This window comes from Neopsephotus bourkii, unplaced genomic scaffold (genome assembly GCF_033783945.1).
Source record: "Neopsephotus bourkii isolate Nb327-2 ecotype Australia unplaced genomic scaffold, CSIRO-AGI_Nbou_v1 NB_140, whole genome shotgun sequence".
Lineage (NCBI taxonomy): Eukaryota > Metazoa > Chordata > Aves > Psittaciformes > Psittacidae > Neopsephotus > Neopsephotus bourkii.
Window position 1 is genome coordinate 1,353,795 of NW_026900657.1, and position 21,523 is coordinate 1,375,317.

At 43.6% G+C, this 21,523-nt stretch overlaps 1 protein-coding gene across 3 annotated transcripts in view; it reads right to left on the reverse strand.

Moving 5' to 3' along the window:
* Nucleotides 1–8,960: 8,960 nt before the first annotated feature.
* The window catches only part of CRCP (CGRP receptor component), a 32,811-nt gene continuing 20,248 nt past the window's right edge, over nucleotides 8,961–21,523 (reverse strand). For all 3 annotated transcript variants that reach the window (XM_061368926.1, XM_061368932.1, XM_061368939.1), the window contains exons 5-6: nucleotides 18,484–18,541; nucleotides 8,961–10,202 (exon numbers count right to left, since the gene is read on the reverse strand). In XM_061368926.1, the coding sequence (XP_061224910.1) occupies nucleotides 10,059–10,202; nucleotides 18,484–18,541 (202 nt within the window). In that variant the 3' untranslated portion in view covers nucleotides 8,961–10,058. The remainder of the gene's footprint in view (nucleotides 10,203–18,483; nucleotides 18,542–21,523) is intronic.

Consider the following 21,523-nt stretch of genomic DNA (forward strand, 5'->3'; position numbering starts at 1 on the left):
TAAACAGCATTAAATAATTCCTCAGTTCATTGTCCTGCAGAGATTAGTTACATATAAGCATATTTTAATGATTAACTATTGGGCTCTGCTGAGGCCCCAGCAAATATGCAGGATCCGCAGCCTCCCTCTGCCTGTCCTTCCGCTCCTGCCAGCTCCCTGCTTCATCACCAGCCCCACAATATTTATGGCTTTCCTTAGAGCCTCTGCTCCTGTCCTGATCCAACCAGCTCAGCTGGCACTGGAGGGAAGGCTCCAGCTCCCAGAGCTGCAAAAAGCCAGGATAAAGGCTGGGAAAAGCCCCGAACCCAGCACCTGGAGCAGCAGCAGCAGCTCTGAGAGGTTAAATCATGAAGAAGCAGCGTTTGCAGAATAAACTGTAGGTTTGGGGGCTGAATCGTAGGCTTTCTCAGTACACTGAGTGCTGGAGATGGGCTGGGACCCATGGTCTGACCTCACTCTCCATTGCCCTGATGAATCTCAGTGAGATGCTGCAGGTTACCTGGGACAGAAGTCGGGTTAGTGCATTCCTTGCCCTGGGCATTTCTTCACACACATTCCCCCTTCTCAATCCAGCAGCAGCACGATCCAGGGCTGGATTCACCTTTGGAGCCACTCCCAGCATCTGTGCACAAGGAAAGCGCATAAACCAGCAGCAATTGCTCATCCTCACCATCCCAGTGGTCCTTATCAGCCAAGACCCCTTCCCAAGCAACCCAAAGCACATCAGCCCGTGCAACAAGCCCAAACAGGATCAGCTGTATTCTACCAGTATAACATTGACCACTCATATGCTGCTCACCCCATCTCATCCCACCAAACCTGCTGGTGGGCAGCAACCATCCCACTGCGGACACCAGGCATGGATGGGACAGCCCCACGCAGGGATGAGTTCCATGTGGATGCACAAGGAACATTTTAGGGCCATTTCCAGTGCAAGGCTGCAGCGTCCTGGTGAGGTGGTGGCACACGGGCAGGGTGTCCTGCCCCACTCAGAGCAGCCCCACAGGGCTTGGGAAAGCAGCAACTTTGTGCAGAGCACACACCCGGGGACAGGGCATTGCACAGGAAAAGGGAAGATGTTCAAATTGGCCTCAATGTTTAAATTGGCCTGAACCGGCCCATTTCCCACTCATGGATGCTGAGGTGTGGGCAGCTCAGAGCAGCAGTGTCTGGGGGGTTCTATGGGCTTTGATAGGCGATGAAGGAGCAAACCTGCTGGGAGGAAGCACTTGGATCCCAACAGGTTTCGAGTGGGTGTTTTCAGTGCTTCCTTTTCCCTCCCTCCCTCACAGCCGCCCTCCGGCTGCTGCATCCCTGGAAGCCTTTGGCCACAGCCTTTTCTAAGGAAACCCATCAACAATACAAAAGGGGAAAACAAAGTCTTTGCAGATGAAGAGTATAAAACCCCTCAACCACAGCTTGAGATGCTCAGTAGAGGATGAACACTTGATGCTGCAGCCAGTGAGGCTGGGAAGGGGCTGGGATGGAGCTGACCTGGGATGGAGGTACTTCAGCCACGTACCCGGTGATGGGATCCCCACTGTGGGGGCCCCAACTACGTTCCCCGTGGGACAAAAGGGACACCAGGTGCCCAGCGCATCAGGATGGGGACTGGGGAGGCATCAAGGTGTTTGTGCTGCTGGTTTCCCCCAAACCCCATTACTTTCTGCCCACTGGGGCATTTCGACCTCACCATGTGCTGCTGTGTATCCCTGTCCATCCCGAGCCCATCAGATAGCTGAACACATCTAAATATCAAAGAAACAGCAATGTGAATCAGGCAATGAACGCTCTCAGCCCTGCTGCTGATGAAAGACCCCAGGTTCACCTCAGCTGATGCTCTCCTCTGGACAGGCAGCACAGCTTTTGCTGTGGCAAAGCCCTTGAAAGTCCTTTTAGACCGGGCAAAATCCCTCCAGTCCAACAGAGCCCGTTTGTAAAGCCTTTGGCACGGCCCCAGGGGTTAACTTCCACTAGACATAAAAACACATGCATGTATAAAGCGTGGGAAGAGGGGGGAAAACAGAACCCCCCCCATGCTCACCACTGAGCTGGGTGATTTCAACTGCTCGGGCCTTCTATTTTGAGATGCCTTTTACTTGCCAGCATCCTGTCTGTAACAAAAAGGGATCTGCTTCCCCGAACTGACATCCAGGGACACAGGAGCCCCCAGGGACCCACACGGGGCAAGGTGGGACTCTGATGGGAGCAGCGTGAATATGCTTGGTCACTCGCTTCCAGCTGGGACTGACGGTTTGAGCTCACCCCCTTCCTCCTGCACTGATATTCCAGGTTAAAGCCCTGCTCCATGGCCCCGCGGCTGCCCCAGCTCACGTTAAACATCACCACCCTGCGGCTGGGAAACGATGGGGCACCCATTTAGGGGTGAGAGGTGGAGGGTTCGTCACGCAAACAGCGGGGTTGAGGGGGTTTGAGTGCAGCTTTTGGGGGTTGTTTTGTTGTAAATGAGCAATGAAGTTTCTGCCTGGCCCCATAAAGCAGAGGCCGGGTGGTTCCTGCCAGCTCCTCTCTCGCAGCACAGCAGGCACCGAGCAGGAGCCCCGCAGGGCCCAGCACTAATTGCAAGCAGCAGTCGGGCAGTGAAGCTGCCCTTTAGCAGGAGGACAAGGGGTGCAATATACAGATGAGGGCTTTAAACCACAGCGAGTGGTGCTGAAGCTCATCTGAGGGGACCGAGGGCACTGGTGCCACCTCTGCCACCCTCCCGTGCTCCTATGAAGCATCACCCCTCTGCCTCCCCAGGCTGGATGCAGCAGAGATGCTGGTGAAGAGCTGGCCAGAGGATGCTCTGTAACACCAGCCACAGCTCCTGAAAGCACCTGGTCCTGTTGGGACTGTTTGCAGCATCCCTGAGCGCTCCCTGCAGTTCCCTTCCCAGCTTCACTATGTGCATAAAATCCTTCCCCATGACTTCTGGCTTCCCCATCTCTTCTCAGACGTTCTCTCACCCCACTTGGCTGGTTCTCAGGCCAGCTTTATTCTGATTATCTTTAAAGTTGAACAGCCTCTCCGCTACCTTTGATGGTTGTTTCTATAAACATGAAAGTTAATAATATAAAGATCCTTAATGCAGAGGGAAATGAATTCAAGCAACATGTGCACGGAGACTCCTGCCTGTGGCAAGCAAAAGTTCTTGGGCCTTGACCCATTTCCACTGCTTGCTGCATTGCAGTTGTGCTTTGGCTGCAGCTCCGTCTCTTTTTCAGCACAAGCCTCTCTTTTTGCTCAATAAAAGCTTTGCAGCAGGATTCTTTCTGTGGGAACACAAAACATTTTCTCTGTCAACGTCTTCAGCAGCTCCAACCTAAACAACGCTGCCATCGCCTCCCTCCAGGATGCTGGCTGGATCCCAATCTGCGCCTCCATAGAGCAGCCCTTTGGAAAGGGGGCTAACGTGACCTTCCTCTCTCTGGGAAGGTTATAAAATACCATGGTTTTAAAGGGTACTTTGGGCTTCTTTATAGAGATCCCCTGGGCTCGGCTGGGGGAGTGTGAGGGGGCTGGATGCATCCAAGCTGCTGTTGGAGCATTTTAAAGATCTTTAACATCCCAAGGAGAACTAGTTCCCTGCTTGCCTTGACCCAAGCCTCCTCCCCTTTTACAGGATAGCACCTGGGAACAGGGATCCCAATCCCTGATTTCACACTGCGGCATTGGGAGCATGGAGTTATCAAATCGGTGGTGAGGAAGCAATGTCCTTAGGGCAGGATGTCACCACCCAGATGAAGGCATCGCTCTCACAGGCAAGGAAGAGCTGCAATGCTCATGTTGATGCTCAAAGCTCATTCATCTTTTGATGGCTTTCCAACTGCCTGCTCCCTGCCCCACTCCTCCCATGTCCCCAACATCAGCTCTACTATGGCATTCACTTTGGGACACAACTTTGGTCTTGCCTAATGACACTAATGCCTTGCTGATGCAGAAAGGCCGGGTTTGGTGTCCCCATGTTGCCCTTTGCACACTAGCACTGGGATAACACCAGGCGCTGCCCTCTCCATGTTTTCCTTGAGCCACAGGATGCTCCCGCCACATGTGCCTGTCAGGAGGGCAATATCCACATATGCCAGCTCAGGATCTGCTCCCACCACTGTGTTTTAAACCCAAGAGGAACCTGTGTAGTTCACATTTCCTGTATAAACATGACCCTCTGATTGCCATTAAATAAACTGCTGCTCTGCAAAGCATGACCTGTCCCTGCTGAAGGGATGCCGGCATGCCAGTGATGGGCAGCCCACCCACAAGGGAACACTTCCCTCTGGCTCCACGGCTCAGCCCCATCCTCCGATTCTATCCTGTGCCCAATTCACGAGCACAGATGTTTTCATTAGAAAGTCATCTCCTCACAGCTCAGCTCCCCCTCACCTCTGCTGCAAGCGATGGGAACGATGCGCAGAGCATGCAGGACATGCCTTCATGGTGGGGTAACTCCCAGGGGTGCAAGGCTGTGATGTCTGGCAACTCCTCGTCCTGTGGAATTCCTAACTTGACTCCGTGTAACAAGCTCCAAGCGCTCACAGATATGCAAGTACATGGTCCTGTTGGGGCTGGGAGCAGAGCCTGTGAGCATGGTGGACACCCGCATGTCCTGTGGGACAGGAGTACATCACAGCAGTGTTATGGGCACCTGCATGCTGGTCTCAAAGCACAGGGAAAGGTGAGGGCTGCAGCCTCTCCTCACCTCCTAGCACCTAGTAAAAAGACTCATTTACCTGTCAGGATGCACAAAAGGACTGAACAACGCCTTGGGGAGTGCTCCTGGTGTCAGCAAGCCCCGAGAAAGAGAGAAGAAAGAAGAGAAACAACCTTCCTAAGGCCACAGGCCAGTGGCAGAGCTGGCATTTGCTGAGTGATCCCAGCTCCAAAGGCACTACATAACTCTCCAGACAGACACTGTCCATCCTGCCACACCAGCTCCTCGCTCTGCACCTTCCACCCCAGCACTGCCCATCTGCAGGGAAGGAAATACCTCTCTAAGGACAAAGAACTGACCTTTGGGAACAGCAGGAGCTGAGTGTTAGTGCCTGCCTGGTCACGGTGTCACCCAGAAAGGACAATGGCTGTCGATCACATTTAATGTAAGGCTGTATTTCTGTGGGGTGGTTGCCTTGTGAACATACCTGCCTGCGCTGGAGAGGAGTCAACTGAGATACTGCCATTAAGTCCTTCTTGATTACAGGAGCATTTCATAACCACACATGCTCAGTGTTATCAGTGAGGCAAAGCTCATAGGGGAAGATGCTCTCTGTTATTTAGACCAAGTGCTACAAGCAAATAAACCAAGTTTTCAGGCATGAAAGATTTTCCTGCTTCTTCTGCAGTCTGTCTTTTGGAAGAGCCTGGCATCCCCTTGCTCTGGGAACTGGTAGCAGGAACAGGCTGGAATACGCTGGTTATGGGTAGCAGATGGAAAATGAAGTAAGAAAAGTGGAAAAAGCCCCATCTCAGCCAGGCTGAGGTGCACACAGGCTCCCCCAACTCCCCTTCCCCTGTCAAAGCCCAAAGCATTTCAGAAGTCACTCAACAACAGCAGCTTCCCTGTCAAGACCGATGCTTTCAAAGCCAGTGTCCAAGCGCAGAGAAGCAGCCTTCATGCCTAGAAGCAAAGCATTTTCTGGGATGCAGAACGTGCTGTTTGTGCATTGCCATGGCCCCTCCACCCCAGGGAGGCAGAGGCAGTAAAATATTAGTCATAGACAATGCAGTACAGGCAGATTTGTGCATTTCAAAACCAGGATAACCTCAGTTGCGGTTGGGTTAACCCACCCAGGGCTTGACTCGAGGGGCCGAGCACAGCCAGCATGAGGGAGTGAATGATTCTGTGTGTCAGGTCAAACATAAGGCAGTGAAGAGGCTCTATGGATTAATTTGGCCTGTGGAATAGCATTAAGCAAAACTCAAGAGAAAACTGTTATTAAGATCACACTGAAAGACCATCTTATCCCAGCAGCATCCCGGGACACATCCTTTACACTACATGATCCTCATTTGGAACACACTCAACACACTGCTGTAGCTGCAATGTGCAGGATGCACCCCTAACACAGAGCAACTTTAGAAGCTCTGATTTCAGGCTCCAGCAACTGATGAAACAACAGGCACGACATAAAACCCTGCTGCCACCCTGGCAAGACTGTCCCTTTCCCTTTGTCACATCCCAGAAATGAAGTACTTGCACCGTGCCAGAGCTCCACAGCACCCACCAGCAGAGGCCAGTGGGCACAAACGGAAAAGGGGACAAGGGAGAGACCCCCAACTTGCTGCCTCTCAGATCTTAAGGAGAGCATCCTTTGCCTCTGTGCTGAGCAAGCAACCAAGAACATTCCAAGTGCATAGCAGCAGGGAAACCAGACAGACAGTAACACTGAGGTTGGAGATCACCCAGTTCGACCTCCCCACTCACACAGGGTCAACCAGGTCTTTCCCCTTCAACCATCAGGTGGGAGAAACACATTTCCAGCAGGATGAAGAGCAAAGTATGACTCAAGCAGCCTGCAGCTCTCCCCAAGCAGCCTCCAAGATAAGTCTGGGACCAGCAGGAATTTGCTCCAGGACATGGGCTGACTGCTCTGCTACAACTCAGCTGTGTTCTAGTTACATTTCTTATTTCTTCTATGGTGTAATAGCTTCAAAACCATGTCCAGATTGATTTTTTGTCCTGTGTCGGGGTCTGCCAGGATTACAGCAGTGCAGGCATCCACCCCTCATGGACTGATGGGGCTGGTTTATCATTTTAGGGCATGATTCTCAAACGGTGCAAACCAGCCTGGCTGGGTTGACCTCTAAAGCAAGAGTTTGTCTATGACCAGTAGAGCCTTTAGTAAGTAAAGTTATCTACAGAGTTGTTTATGACAGAACCTCCTTAAAAACATTTGGATAAACACTTTCAGACACTCTGTAGATGTTGCTTAACCCCTTCAGCACACTGAGACATTCAGCTTGAATGCCACTCCTGTGTCCTGATTCAATGTTGTTTAAAGGCATGCTTCAAAGGAAAACCTGCTTCAGAAGCAAGCCAAACCTCCAAATGTTGGGGGTTTGCCTTTTCTAATGAAGACCACACACCTTTACCTAGTGAACACACCACACAGATAGAAACAAAATGCCTTTTGCTCCCTGTGAGACAAGGATTGCTTGTCAAATTCTGCAATTCAGTGGTGGGCAGCAACCCCCTATGCAGCCCTGCCACAGTCTGACCACCACCAAAGCTGCTTGGCTCATTGGTAGGGATTTCCTGGATCTTCTACAAGATTCCCCATGGACACTTCTGTTCCCAGTGTATCCACTTCCCAGCTCCGGAGCACAGCCAGGTAGGAGCTCCTCCTGCCATAAAACAAATGCTCTAATAAAACTTCTCCAGCAAGGGCTGCCAAACAAAGCCTAGGGCAAGCTGCCCTTCTTGGGCTTGAATTTATGAGATGAGGAACCCTGGGTATTCAGAAATATCAAAACAGGAGAGGAATTCTGGCAGCTCATCCCCTCCTTCTCTCAGAGCAGTGCTGAGAGCACAGGAGCTGCCCTAAGCAGAGCTGTCAATGAGCCAAGAGCCAAACACGCAATAGAGAATAAACATGAGGAACACGTAAGAAATAAGCTAAAAGCAATATGCGCTTCTTAAATATCAGAAAGGGAGGAAGGAGTACTCTGCGCCTCTGCTCTTGATACTAAGGACCAACCTTTGAAGTGCCCAATACACACGTATGCTTTCTTGTACCTATGACACATCAGAAGGCCACCATCTCTTCATGTCATCTTCTCTCCTTCAAGAGAATTAGAAGAGTATATTTATTGTGTTAGGCAAAAAGTAGCCCTGGAGAGAGGGAGATCTGTCATGTAAGGCACAGGACACTGGAAAGATGGTATCACATAAGCAAGATGAGACATTTGCTTTCCATAAACCATTTCTGAGTTTTGGCTTTCCAAAAAACACACCTTAGGGTAAACAGCACAACATGAACCTGCTCTCAGCACCACAGCAATTCCTCACCTGCACTTACAGGAGCAGAGAGCACAGACAGCACGTTTAAAAATGATTTCTTGATGTAATGCAGATGTCAAAATCCCAGAACCCTTCAAATGTTCCTTAGAATTGCATTTATAGGGAACGTAAGAGTTTACATACCTGAACTGAGCCTGAACGAGCTGCCCATGCGTTTGCACAAGTCTAGTACATGTATCCATCTGGAACTGATTTTGATGACAAGGTTAAATATAACAGCAAGTTCTTGTATCTTATACAACACACACACAGCAGAGGACAACATGGATGCTGGCAAAAATCCATCCCGATAACAAATCAGCAATTCCCAAGATGGAACATCCAGCTTCAGAGATCTGTTAAAATATTCTTGCTGGCTAAAGGCACTTGCAATCTGGTTCCATCTGCTTTTTGTAAGCTTAGAACGTGCTTCAGTAACTTCATTTCAGAAGAAGACAGCTAAAAACGTAAACACTTGCAGCCCAAGGCCAGAGCATGTCAAACCATGACTGCTACGGGTAAAAATGCTACTTTTGGAATTAATTGCACGTCATTCTGTGCTCTGATCTACTTATCTCTTGTTTTGCTGCACATCTAGAGAGAAAAACACGTAATGATGTATCATAAAACTCACCAAGGACTTTTCCCTCTAATACCAATATGCTTCCCCAGTCAAAATGTAGCTTTAGTCTCCAGCCTTGGAATGTGTTTCAGATAAATTATCTTTAAGAGGTAACAAATATATTTTCCAATTATTTACTCTCCTCTCCAAACATCAAAGAAGCTCAAAATACCATGGAAATGTGTATCATAAATCCTCCAGACACTGGAAGTTATCTCTCCCTTTCACACACAGCTCAGAGAAAGCATAAATTCTTCGTCTAAAACCATGACAGAAGCAAAGAAGTCAAATATCCTGATCCAAACTCTTATATCTTGTCTATAAGATTTAAAATTCCCAGGATACACTTTGAGCTTTATTTCTATTTCCAGTACGTTATAATTATAAAAGAATGGTCTGCAGTCATTGTATAAAACCAGTGCCATGTATAACTCATGACTTTATGTATATATATGTATACTACCCAAATGATTTATTATAATCATCTATGCTTTCAACATTAAATACTTGATCCTGAAATGTTCAGTCAGACAAAAGCTCAGTACACAGAAAATTCTGCTTTAACCAGGACTGATTCCCATTCTTCCAAACCAGATGAGGACTCCAGTGTTGACTCATTCATTTATTTCATGGTCACAAGCATGTTCACAAGACTGTGACTTGTCTATATATAACTACTGAAACAAGCGTTCAAAGGGAAAATATACACCTCACATAAATGCCCTTCTAAGAGCCTTAACATCTGAGTCCAGAGCCTCAGCTGCTGTAAACTGGTCCAATGCAGCTGATTATGGTGGCAACACATTGATTTAGCTGATGATCTGGATAATTCTTTTGTCAAGAAATGCCAGACATACTTGAGAACAGCTACCCTTCCAACAGAACTTCTCACTTGAACGATGCCAACAGCCTACATGAAATTGTCTGGCTAGATACCAAGCAGTTTTTGTACATTATTCTCTGTTCTGGTCACTGAAAAGAACCCTCTTCACGAACAGCTCCACAAGTTGGCTTTGTATTGTAGAATGCATTCTGAAAACCAGTTGGGCAATTCAAAAACATATGAAAGCAATTATAATTTTAGCACTGCTGCAATAATTAAAACAGTGCCAGCTGTACATGAGCCTATTCAAATGTACAGCTGCTACACGGGTAATGGGAAAAATACAAAAGCTTCAGATTCTGTGCCCCATAATTTCTCAGACATCACAAACTCCGTTATTACCATCCCTGTTTATGACAAAATGCCAAAACAATAGTGTCCTTTTCCATGCTTTCTGGTAAACAATTGGTTCCCTCATCACCTCCGAGTCATAAAAATTGTAACATATTTTACAGTGATGTCCAATACAAGATGAAACTGGTATCAAGTAAAAACCAGAAAAATATTAGCTGATTCTCTTCTGCTGGAATTGTTGCCAGCTTTGGTCTAGAAGCCTCCTAAGCTTGGTAACTTTTGTCTTCAGTTGCCATTGCTGAGTCTCTCTGCTGTTCTTCAGGATCCCCTGGAAGAATACTGGTGACTGTCTGGAGAAGTGACTCAATCTGCTCTTCTGTGAGCCTTTCCTCGCTTTCTTCTACCATCTGCAGGTTAAAAAAGCAATGTATTGTAATCATTAAATCCATACTTCCTTCCTTGTTCTGAATCCAAACAGAAGGATTCAACTAATTGGGAAAGAGAATTCTCAATGGATGCAAGACATAGTCTGAGCTCATTGCCAAAGCATTTTACAAAGTGGAACTCTTACAATATTCAAAAATAAAGACAGAAGAGCTCCATTGTAAACTGCTACAATTGGCACTCCATAATGAGACCCTGATTGCTTTACAGCAAGCAGAATGACACACTCAGAACAGACTTTCCTCCCTGGTTTCTTCTAAAGCCTCTCGCATCGGTATACATTTGTATCTTGAGTCAGGCTTTTCATTTAGCTCATGTGCAAACCTACCTTCCAGGCTGATTTTCCTAAGTTCCTGTGCTTTCATGTATGAACTGAAATGAGATGACAGAGAGCGGTTAACTGAACCTTTCTATCTTATCCTGTACCTAGACTATAAGCAATCAGGCCATTAAAGAAACCACCTCATCCTAAGCAGCTATACTTTATTGGAATGTGCTTAGATTGTGAGATTCCTGAAGATAAAGGCATACAAAAGCTCTGAGCAACACAAAACACGCTGTCACGAATCAACAGTAAAATTCCCTACAATTAATTAGGGCCCTACTCTCACTGTGGAGCTGTGGGAACTCTTATATCACTGCTACCAGTTAAAACAAGTGCCCTAATTTATAGGCAGCTGTTAAAAGGAAAAGCTTGTCAGAGGCCTGGAAAAGCAAGCCAAAAGAACTCTTGAAACGCAAATGAAACCAATTAGGATTGTGGGGTTTGAGATTTTCTTTTTTATACAAAGTCCTTTAGAATGCCCTTTGAAGCACAGTGATTTATATTAAATTATGATTCCAAGTCAATGCAGCTTTAATCAGTTCTAGCTATAAATTGTCAGCTATTCAGACACATCTTTGCCTTGTAAAAAGCAGAGTGGTATATTCAATTAACTTTTTTTTTCCCCTTCAATGTCCTGTGAGCCCTCTGCACAATCTGATCACCTTTCATCAGCCATTACCCACAGATACTAGATTCCACTCATGCAGCACAGAGAGAGAGTGAATATCCATTTGCAAATGACTGTTTCTGGGGACTATCCCGATCACAGGATGAAATTCTCTGTGGAGTGGCTTTCCAAGTACTGTTAGTTCAAGAACTACTGTAGCACCCTGGCTTGAAAAACAGCCCTTGCTCTCATTACCACCAGCTGCTATACTATACATTGTGCATTAGAAGATACTAAGCATCCTCCTAATATTACCCTTCTGTGTAAGCAACTGCTGCAGCTACTGAAGTGGTATCAGGTAATTGCCTGCTAGGCTGCATTTCAGAAGTGGTCATTTCAGCCCCTTGACTAGCATACCTTGGAGCATCAACAATATATAATCCAGCACGCTGCAGTGTGTGCATACACCCCCCGTTGCCAACACTGCTGACAAAGCCACTACTCTGTAGATGATCCATGCTATTAAGCTCTGTAGAGGATTATCAGCCTGATTTTTGGACTGGGTTATTAATTCCTGTTACATTGAATTTGAAAGGTCACAGTCCCATAGCAGCAGGAACCGCACAAAGAAAAAGCCCACATCCTTTGGACAGGCAAAATCACTTAAGGCAGGATGCTTTTTCTCTTAGTGGCCAATGTCTCCCACATTTATTACCATCCCACTGGTTTCTGATCTTCAGAAAAATGGCCCTTTGCCTGGTTTAGGTTTCATTTATTGGATTACATGAGGTCGGACCCTCTTCCCCATTTAAATTTTATCCCTCCCTCTATATCTCCTTTCCATTTCTCCTCCAAACACTTTCTCCTTTAGGTGCTTGCTTCAGGTAGCCAGTAGCCACAAGAAACTTAATCAGCACTCAGAACAGAGAGTGACTTCTAGATCAGCATCAACTCTCTCAACTCCTGCATTTAAGGACACTTATATGAGTGTCGAGTAACTGCTTCTGATGTGCTCCTCAGTGCCAAATGAGTAATACCCCAGCTCCAGTATGAACAAACATGTTGGTGTCATTTGTACTGGCTGAACACAGAAGCCTGCAAGACCGACAAACGGCGGATACGACTCAGGACATCAACAGATGAGCTCTGGTGGTTGCTGTGACAGTTTAAGAAACCATACTTTACCAGCAAGTTGATGAAAGGAAACAGTCTCACATGTTTCAGATGCTTTGACGCTGATGTCTCATTAAACCGTTGTGAAAAGCATCTTTAAAGAAAGATGCCAGATATTGCACTGAGGAGTGGGTAATGTAGCTCCAAATTTCCTTCTGTTGACAGATCCACAGCCTCTGCCAGAGGGAAGTGGTAATTCCTTAAACTACTGCAGCAAACTCATCAGGGGCTCACCTCTTCGTGTCTCCGAGCCATGCATCCTCACTACCAGCTCCCACACCAGGAACTACCAATAGTCAAAACTCTGTATTAGGCAGGATAGACAACTTATTATTCCAGTTGATGCTTCAGCACTATTCTGCTGTGATACTAGTCAAGAGTTCAAAAGATCAAACGCATAAGCTATAAGAATCAATTTCTTTCACTCCTCAGGGAAACAGCCTGAGCAGTGATTTATGAAACATAAGCAATTAGGAAGCAGCAAAGCAGGATGCCAAAAGGAAAAGCACAAAGTTAAGCACAAAGAGCATGTAGATAGGGGCAAATGAAACTGCCAGAAAGGAAAACAGATCTCAAGGGAAACAGAAGGACACTCAGAAGCTTATTCTAGATTCAAGAGATATTTAGTCTTCTGATTTATAAGATGAAATACCTTTGCTACTGATAGTACTAGGAAATAAAGATACTCAGAAGAGAACTTAAGCATATGAAAAAGCCTAGGAGGCAAAAAGAAACAACTGTATTCAAGTACCTGCTTTTCCAGCAAGAATCTTAACAACAGAGGAAAAAAAATCTATCAAAAAAGCCTTGCTGATCTCTAACTTGCAATTGGCTGACGCTGCTCAAGCAACAGCTTCAAACCATGAGCAGTCAGGAATGCAAAGTTTATACTAAGGAAAACAAAAATGCTAATGTTTTTTAATAAGTGTATGACATAAGATGTTTATACTGGCAGTGCCACAGGCACCAAATGGAAGCAGATTATCCTCACACATGATGCCATGTGCTAAATGTAGGGTATCGTCAACCAAAGCGCCACTGAACTGTGAATCTGCAAGTTGCAGGGATTTGTGCAAGTAGCAGAATTAGACAGTGTTATAGTAACACAGTTGATAGATAAAAAGCACTTCTCATAGACAAATGCTTGTCTTGCAGCATGAGGTGCTGCAAGACAAGCATGTCTCCTCAGCCTGAGAGCAAGGATTTGCTTGAAATGTACACAAGAGACAGGCAGTAACCCATGTCAGCTATGCTGCTGCTTGTAATATGTAATTCCTGAGCAGTTACAGCTTTTCAGCATTCAAGTCTACACTATCCCAAAATAACTGCAGTGTTTATGTAGCAAATGTTATAGCATACCAATGTCATTCATACATACACACAGCGTTTGCTAGGAAATGGAACTACGTGGTCAAGATCAACTCAGTCAAGTCAGACCTCCACGACTTCTTATTGCACTCAAACTTGTAACAGTTATTAAGCTATCACGGCAATGTATTACTACACTATGCAATTTTCCCCTCCAGCTAATGCTCTAAACAATATAATCCACAAGACAACTACAGAACAGCAGCAAAGAAGGAAACGGGAAAACTTTGCTTATAACTGGCACACAGTCCTTACAGCTAAAAAAGGGAAGCATGTTCCCCCTGCAGCTAAGATACACTTTTCAAGCCTGAGTACCTAAAGTTGATTCTTACTTTATCAACTAATGTACTGACAAAAACAGACAGATCTTCAGAACTGTGGAATATACACAACATACTCATAAGACAGCTGAAGCCCCAGTACTGCTCACCTTTGAGAGCATTGTTACCTGTATTTAAAAGTCTAATAACCAATTTTCCACCTGCTTAAGCACCTCATAGCTACAAGTGTTAAGCCATAGCTTATGTATTGACTTAATTTCAAGTACTCAAGGAGTCCAACTAACTTCACTGGACTTAAAGCTTAAAATCAGGCAAACATTTATTAAACGGAGAATATAGCAATGCCAATCCTGTTCTCTCCACATTCATCTACGGATGGGTTTCCTAACACAGCAAAATGAAACACGCATCCAACATCCATCACTGAATGTTGCTACATGAGAATGAAAAGACAAATCACTTGCCAAGTGCGGAATTAAACACTGGCAGATGCCTTGCACAGTAACATAACCACTACTGGGAACCAGAGCTGGGCTTATTAAACAAATGTGTATGTGGAATATTTTAGTACCACGCAGCCCTTCCCAGCTGCACATTTTAACAGTAGCTTTTTTCAATGGAGCACTGTGTATGAGTTTCTCAGAGGCACAAAACAACCATAATTACCAAATCAGAACGCAGTAATAGAATTCCATTAAGCAGTAAGTCCCATTAAAGCCTGCTGATACATTCTCACGGCAGAAAGCTAATTTTCAGAAGCTTTTGAAGACTTCATTTCTGGAACAGGTAAATCAGAAAAGCCCAGCTCGCCTAACTACCAAGCTAATTTCAAACATTAATATGTTTGTTCCTAAAATAAATGTGTAAATCTGCACGTTAGTAGTGCCCTGTACACATGTAAGCACAAAACATGAACACAGACAAATAACCATGCATACTCGCTCCTTTTTTACCTGTGAAACAAGGACAATCATTTTAGGAACGTGCTTTCCCTAATTATAGCCATCCCTTGTCTTTTCTGCTTACTCAAATACAAGCAAAGAGACTTCACCATCCTCCCTGTGCTCCTTTTCAGCGTTTAGTCTCTTGAGACATGACAATACACTGCTAATTGAGAAGCATAAATTAAGCCACACTAAAGAACCCTGCAAAGTTCTTTCAGAACTGAGAAACTGTCTCAAGGATAATTAATATTCGATGGGTAACAAATCTCAGCATTACAGAAGAGAACAACCTGTGGGTTAAAAGCTATTGTTTATTTGAATGCTAAGCTAAAAGCTCTATTTAAAAAATAATCAGTGAAAAAGAGGGGTCTGATCCTTTCCACAGCTATCAAGCACATAATTGAACTCCAGTGTAGGAGATAGGTATTTTATGAGAAAATGACTGCTATTTCCTCCTTTGAGCAGTAATTTGAAATTGTTCAGCAGGAACATGCTCATAGAAGAAAAGGCACATAAAAAAGAACTAAAGTTAAAGACTGAATGATTGGATTAATGTCCCTCAGAGATAATTAACCAAGTATGCAAAGTGGGGAGCAAACTATACGGTCGAGAACGTAAAATGATGGAATCCTCTTAACGTCTTTTGTTTCCAGAAGGATATTTTACGTTCTTATTTTTCATTCAACAATAAAATACCATTTATCAGGCTGGTTATGCAGAGCACGTAAGATGCAGTACCAAGCTCTCTGAGATGGAAATCTAGTTTTCAAAAGCACAGAACTGAAATCCACTTTTCCATTCAGAGAGAAGAATGTGGAGCAATTTGTTAATTAGAAAAGATGATGTTTAATCTTCAAACCCATTATGGTTCAGCATTAAGTAAAGCTGGCCCACTGTCATGGTTAGATGAGCACCACTGTTTTGTTTGTTGTTCCTCCTTTGTGAATTGAATCACTGAGCCGAGAACAACATATGCTAAAGATTAAAACAGGAGGTCAAGATAGCTGCAATGTGTACAGTGTTTTACCCTGTGGGATATGAATTAGAATTTCATGCTCCTTTTGTTGCTATTGTTGTTTGAAAATAAATCCTCACACGCAGTCCAGAAAAGACAAATATGAGCAATTACAGCGATTTATGCCTAAAGATTTACAAAGGAACTTGAGAACAAAAGAGCGCAACATAAATTTGCCTTTTAGCTTAAATACAATTTTATCAAAACTGATTTATAGTTTGCACGCAACAAAAGACAGAGAATTTTATAGAAGGGAATAAAACCACAAAAAACTGGAAAAGCAAAAAAGCAACAAGCAGTAGTAAATATAACTATCCTCTCACATCAGCTATTAAAAGTCTATCAGATAAACCTGACTCCATTCCATGGACAGGCAGCACTGAGTAAAAGTTTGAGACATCAAAACTATTAAAGTATGTGAGAGACAGAGATACAGCTTGTGTGGCATTTTGTTTAAAGCTTTTAAGACTGATTTGCCTACATTAGATGAAGTGGTCAGAAGTCTTCATCATCATGTATTTCTGATTCAATCCCAGGAGCAACTCAAAGCTTTTCAGTGGCAGGGGAAAGTTTGATGAAAAGAGAATCAAGGTGATTTGAGACCTAGTATTCACTTCTCTGTAAGCTGTCTCTCATTCATCACCTGCAGTGAATTGACTTGCCTGCATGAAATATGTGAATGGGTAATCTTCTTCCTATTGACATCAAAGAAGAAAACGCTGGTAGCCTCCAGTGCTCTGCATTATTTCATACTCAAAGATGCTCAGAGAAGACAGGGTTTGTGTGTTCAAAAGAAGCTGCACTGCTACAATCTCTTTCCTCAGTCCTTACCAAACCCCAAAATCATTCAAGAGAGCAATCAAACTACAAAACCATTTCCTTGCTTCTAGTCTCTGCATTTCGCTAACAAAAATGGCCTGCAGTTTCCTAGCAGTTACTGCGCTCAAAAGACTTTGATGTGCTTTGATGAAAGAGTAAATGTACTGCAATTCTGGGGAGGCTTCATATAACACAGTGCTAACAGTCCAGTCAATTGAGATTACTGTAACACTAGTGTTGGAGAAAGTTGCCCTGGCAATTACAGGGGTATCACAATGGAACAGAAGTAACTGCATCCCTAATACTTCCATGACGATACAAATTCAGGTTGGTCCTCAAATGCATCAATATTATAAGCTGCTTTTGATCTTTAGAGAAGGGTTACATATTAGTAATGGACATCAAACTTGAATCTCTTATCTGTATCCTGCAAGTTTCAGCAGTGAGTTTTATCTAACCTCGACATTACAAACCTTGGAGTATCTGAAGTACGACACTCCACAGAAACCTGATTTCCAATATAAAGGCCCAATTTTCTTACACTTGTTTCCTGGACTCCAAATGTGACACAAGAAAAAAACTGCTTTCAGTATTTTATGGCTAGGTAAGATTACCAGGAACAAGGTAGGATAATGAGGAGAGGAGGGAAAAGACAGACAAAATCACAGAGTCACCTGAAAGCAGCTGAAGACCACTGAATTGAAAGAAGGGGAAAATAGACCACATATGGCCTACATAGGAACATTACAAATCTTTGTCTTAGCATATACAAAGGTATGAGACAGGCTCTATATCATCACTTTTAACTAACTTCCTAAGCAAAACTCATGAAGCCTTAATGCTCTTGGTTGGGCTGATGATTGACACTGATCTCCTCAATCACAAAACAGAGTATTAACTCCTCAGCTAGAAGCATTCTTTTATGAGATGCCTTCAGCATTATAATTTCTACTCCCTGGCTATGAAAGAAAAATAGTCCTACTGGTACCGCTTTAATCCTTCCCTTTTTTGCAGCAAAATATGATCCTGTTGCTACACAGTTTGGTTTCAGAATAAGATTGTAAACAGATGGTCTTAATGGAAGAGATATTTACTAAAAGAATATCCTTATTATAATAACCTATTACCACAGGATTTTGTATTCCTAAGGAGATACTTCAGAAAATATAATCAACTATTTCTATCTAGCAACAATCCCTATTTACATCAGAATTGTGCTTAACAGATTGACAATGGATATTTTCCATCCAAAAGTCTGTTTATATCCATTTCTCAATCTGCACAACTGCTCAAAGCTCCATATCAGTCATTATTTGATCCTTTTTAGTGTGTTTGGTTTTACTGTAACATAAAACCCTGCCATGAAAAAGATCAAAAAATCAAGTACTTGATTACAGAACAGCAGCAAAAAGACTCAGGTTAAATACATTCTTAGTTGTAATACCCTAACTAACCTTTAATGACTGCACTGGGCATTTTCACTATGTGACACTAAAGCAAACAGAGGTGGAGAATCTGTCTGAGAGAAAGATGGGCAAGTCTCTAAGGACGTCTCTGAGAGGAAGCAGAGTGGATTTGCAGCCATGAAGGTAAAGATGTGCATAAAGGGATACATTCAATAACTGACTGTAAGAAAGTAATTATTCAATTGATCTTCAAGGTTAAAGCTGCTTTCATTTAAGCTCTGAACAGTCAGGAGCATTGTTACTTACCAGCTGTATTTCAACTGCTGTCACAGGCCTGTGGTTAAGCAACTGGAGCTTTTCTGCCCTGTTTAAAAGCAAAGCGTAAAACAATCCGCATTACTATGTAATTTGAGGATCCCCTCAAATGACTGGGAAGATGCAAACACATTCCTGATAACTTAGGGGTGAAACACCACTGCCAAGAATAATTCTGACTGGGTTTGCAGTGTGGTTTCATTGCCATGATAATTTGGATATTTTAAATACACTATTTTCTTATGTGTTTAGACATACTGCTACTTCTGCCTTCAGTCTAAGGTGGCAAGGCAGAGACCCCGAGATCATTACTGTACAAGCCTTAACTAACATGCACTGTTGCTTTGGTAAAAGCTGTATGGAAACACTAAACAACTTGTCAAAATATCACAGACTCTTTTGCTGGTTTAACATACAAGTGACAATTCACTGATGACAATAATTCAAGCACTTCTCTTTACCTGCCCATTTACAGTAACTCAAAACACTTCTGATCTCCTGTCTATACTCTAAGGCAGACAGAAAGCAATTCAGATTTGCAGTCCCGTGCCTTTAACACAAAAGCCTTTCAATCAATATTAACTTCTTTTGTTTTGACTTAGGTATGAACCATGTTGCATCTCTTTTTAATAGTTTCAATTCCATTCTCCTCTGCCTGCAAGGGGGGAAGTCAGTAAAACTTGTCTGACTTTGGTAGTTAAAACACAAAATACTTCAATACTCCAGAGAGACAGGGTAGCACCACTGAAGCCTGTGGCAAAACTCCTGGTACATTCAGAACCATCATTAAGCTCACCCATCCTCACTGTTTTACTGGATTCATTTTAACCAAGCAGCTATTAGCTCTACTTTCTCATCAAGAAATCATGACTCACAAATGTCCATTTAAACACTTTGATCATCCAAAGAAATTAAAAGAATGGGTATGAGAGAAAATATTTCATTGACATTTAAAAAGCTCTCTTCTTTTTTCATTTTTATTTTGAAGACATGATCAAACAAGTATGTTCATTAAATTCAAACCACAACATTCAGGCAATAGCTCTGAATTATTAATCTTACACCCTACTTAAATACAAATAAGTCTAAAACCAAAGTAAAAAAACAGCTGTCATATGCCAGTAATGCATATTTCATTCAGTTCAGAAGCTCAAAACTCTGACCACATAATAGCAGCACATCTAATGCTGGAAGCTGATCTTTGTGTTTCAGAACAGAGAAGCACAATACAACACTGCTAAAGCTACAACAGATGTGTAAAAGCGTGTATGAAACACTAAGAAATGCAGTTTTATAACAAAAACATACAATTAAAGTATAATAAGAAGAGGTAAGAAGAAACTTGAGAGGGTACTGGGGGGTAGGGAATCTTGAATTATTATTACTTGATATACAGCCTTTCCTAGCAGTCATCTATTTTTTTATGCAGCACACCTTTATTGCACACATTCACATGCTGAAGTGAGAAGTGACAGACAGCATGCCTGAACTGTCTGGTACAGTAGTAAGTTACCATTCTGAAGAACTAAAGCTTGGAATTTATTATTATTTAAAGGGCATCTTTAATGCACATTTATACTGTTTCTGAAGAGCATTACCCTGGTTTATTGGACCTGTGGGCGGTTTAGAAAGGAAACTGCGCAGCTTTCAAGAGAACCCAGATCTCTCCCACGCAGGCGTTTACAACCCACAGGTCTATGTCTGTGTGTCTGAAGACACTTCAGACGTACTGTCCCATCTCACATGGCCTCTTGAAACCTAACTCCAGCTCACAGCTTGTAACGCCGTCAGGCACTTCAATGCTTTATCATTCATGTATGCACAGTGGTGCATGCTCAAAGACCAAGGTGCTTGAGCTCCTCAGGAGAAGCCTTTGCCAAGCACACATGTATGTGTTGAGACTGAACGTAATAACTTCAGAAGGCACCAGGCTGACACCCAAAGAATAAGGCCCTTCATTTACCCACTAAACACACCGAATGAGCAGCACTCACGTAACATTTTCCTGGCTGATGTCTCCTGAAGGAAAAATCCTGTATTACCACAGACTGGATGACCTAACAGGCCCTCCTCAGCTAAAATGCCCACGATTTCAAGCGATGGGAACAGGACTATGGGGGACTGTGGCTCAGGGAAGACAACTGCTCTGCTGATGGGCTTTGTTACTACCAGAGGGTTTTGTGATGTGTATTCACAGCCCTTAAGAATAGGAAATAGCTTCAAAGAGATGACTTGGTTTCAGATCCAGCCTGCTGGTAATGAACCCAAAATCCTGACAAAAGAAGAGTTTGTAATTGTTCCACCTAATCCCTGAGCCATTCTGCCACCATTCGTATAAATGCTCGGAAAACATTTTGACAGTGATGCTCAGCTTCAAAAGAAAAGCTTGTCATTTTTTAATACAACATTTGTGAAATATTAACAACTCAGAAGAGAGAGCTCCAAGGATTCCCCCTATATATTCACTTACCATTAAAAAGCGTACATAATTGAACACCTTCAGTTTACATTTACTTTACAAATGAACCTGTATTTTTACACTCTACATTTCAAAACTGGAGAGGAGGGTAAAGAATTAAAACTTGCACAAAGGAGGGGAAAAAAGGAGAAAACCTCCATTGTGATAAACCACAGAACAGTTCAAAATGCCTGTTTAAAAATGAGCTCTAATATTTTGGGTACCACCCAATCCTTTGAATCTTCTTTCCTGCTTCTACAGAACCACATCAGAAGATGTTTCTCAGTCTTCATAAAAAGTCTGCAGTGTAGTGACATCTGGCATGTGGATAAATGCAGATTTCACCTCGACTTCAGATTTCACAGTTAAAAGACTACTCGGACATTGAGTTCGCCCTCACTTATTTGTGTGCCTTGTGCAAAGTAGGATGGATCACGATCCCCATTTATCCCCATTTTACTGACAGTAAGACTAAGGGAGAACAATTAAGTGATGAGTGCTTTAAAGGTGTTGGGTTTTGGAGGTGTTAAGAGTGAGGAAGAGATGTGGTATGGGAGAAGGAAAAGGAAGCCT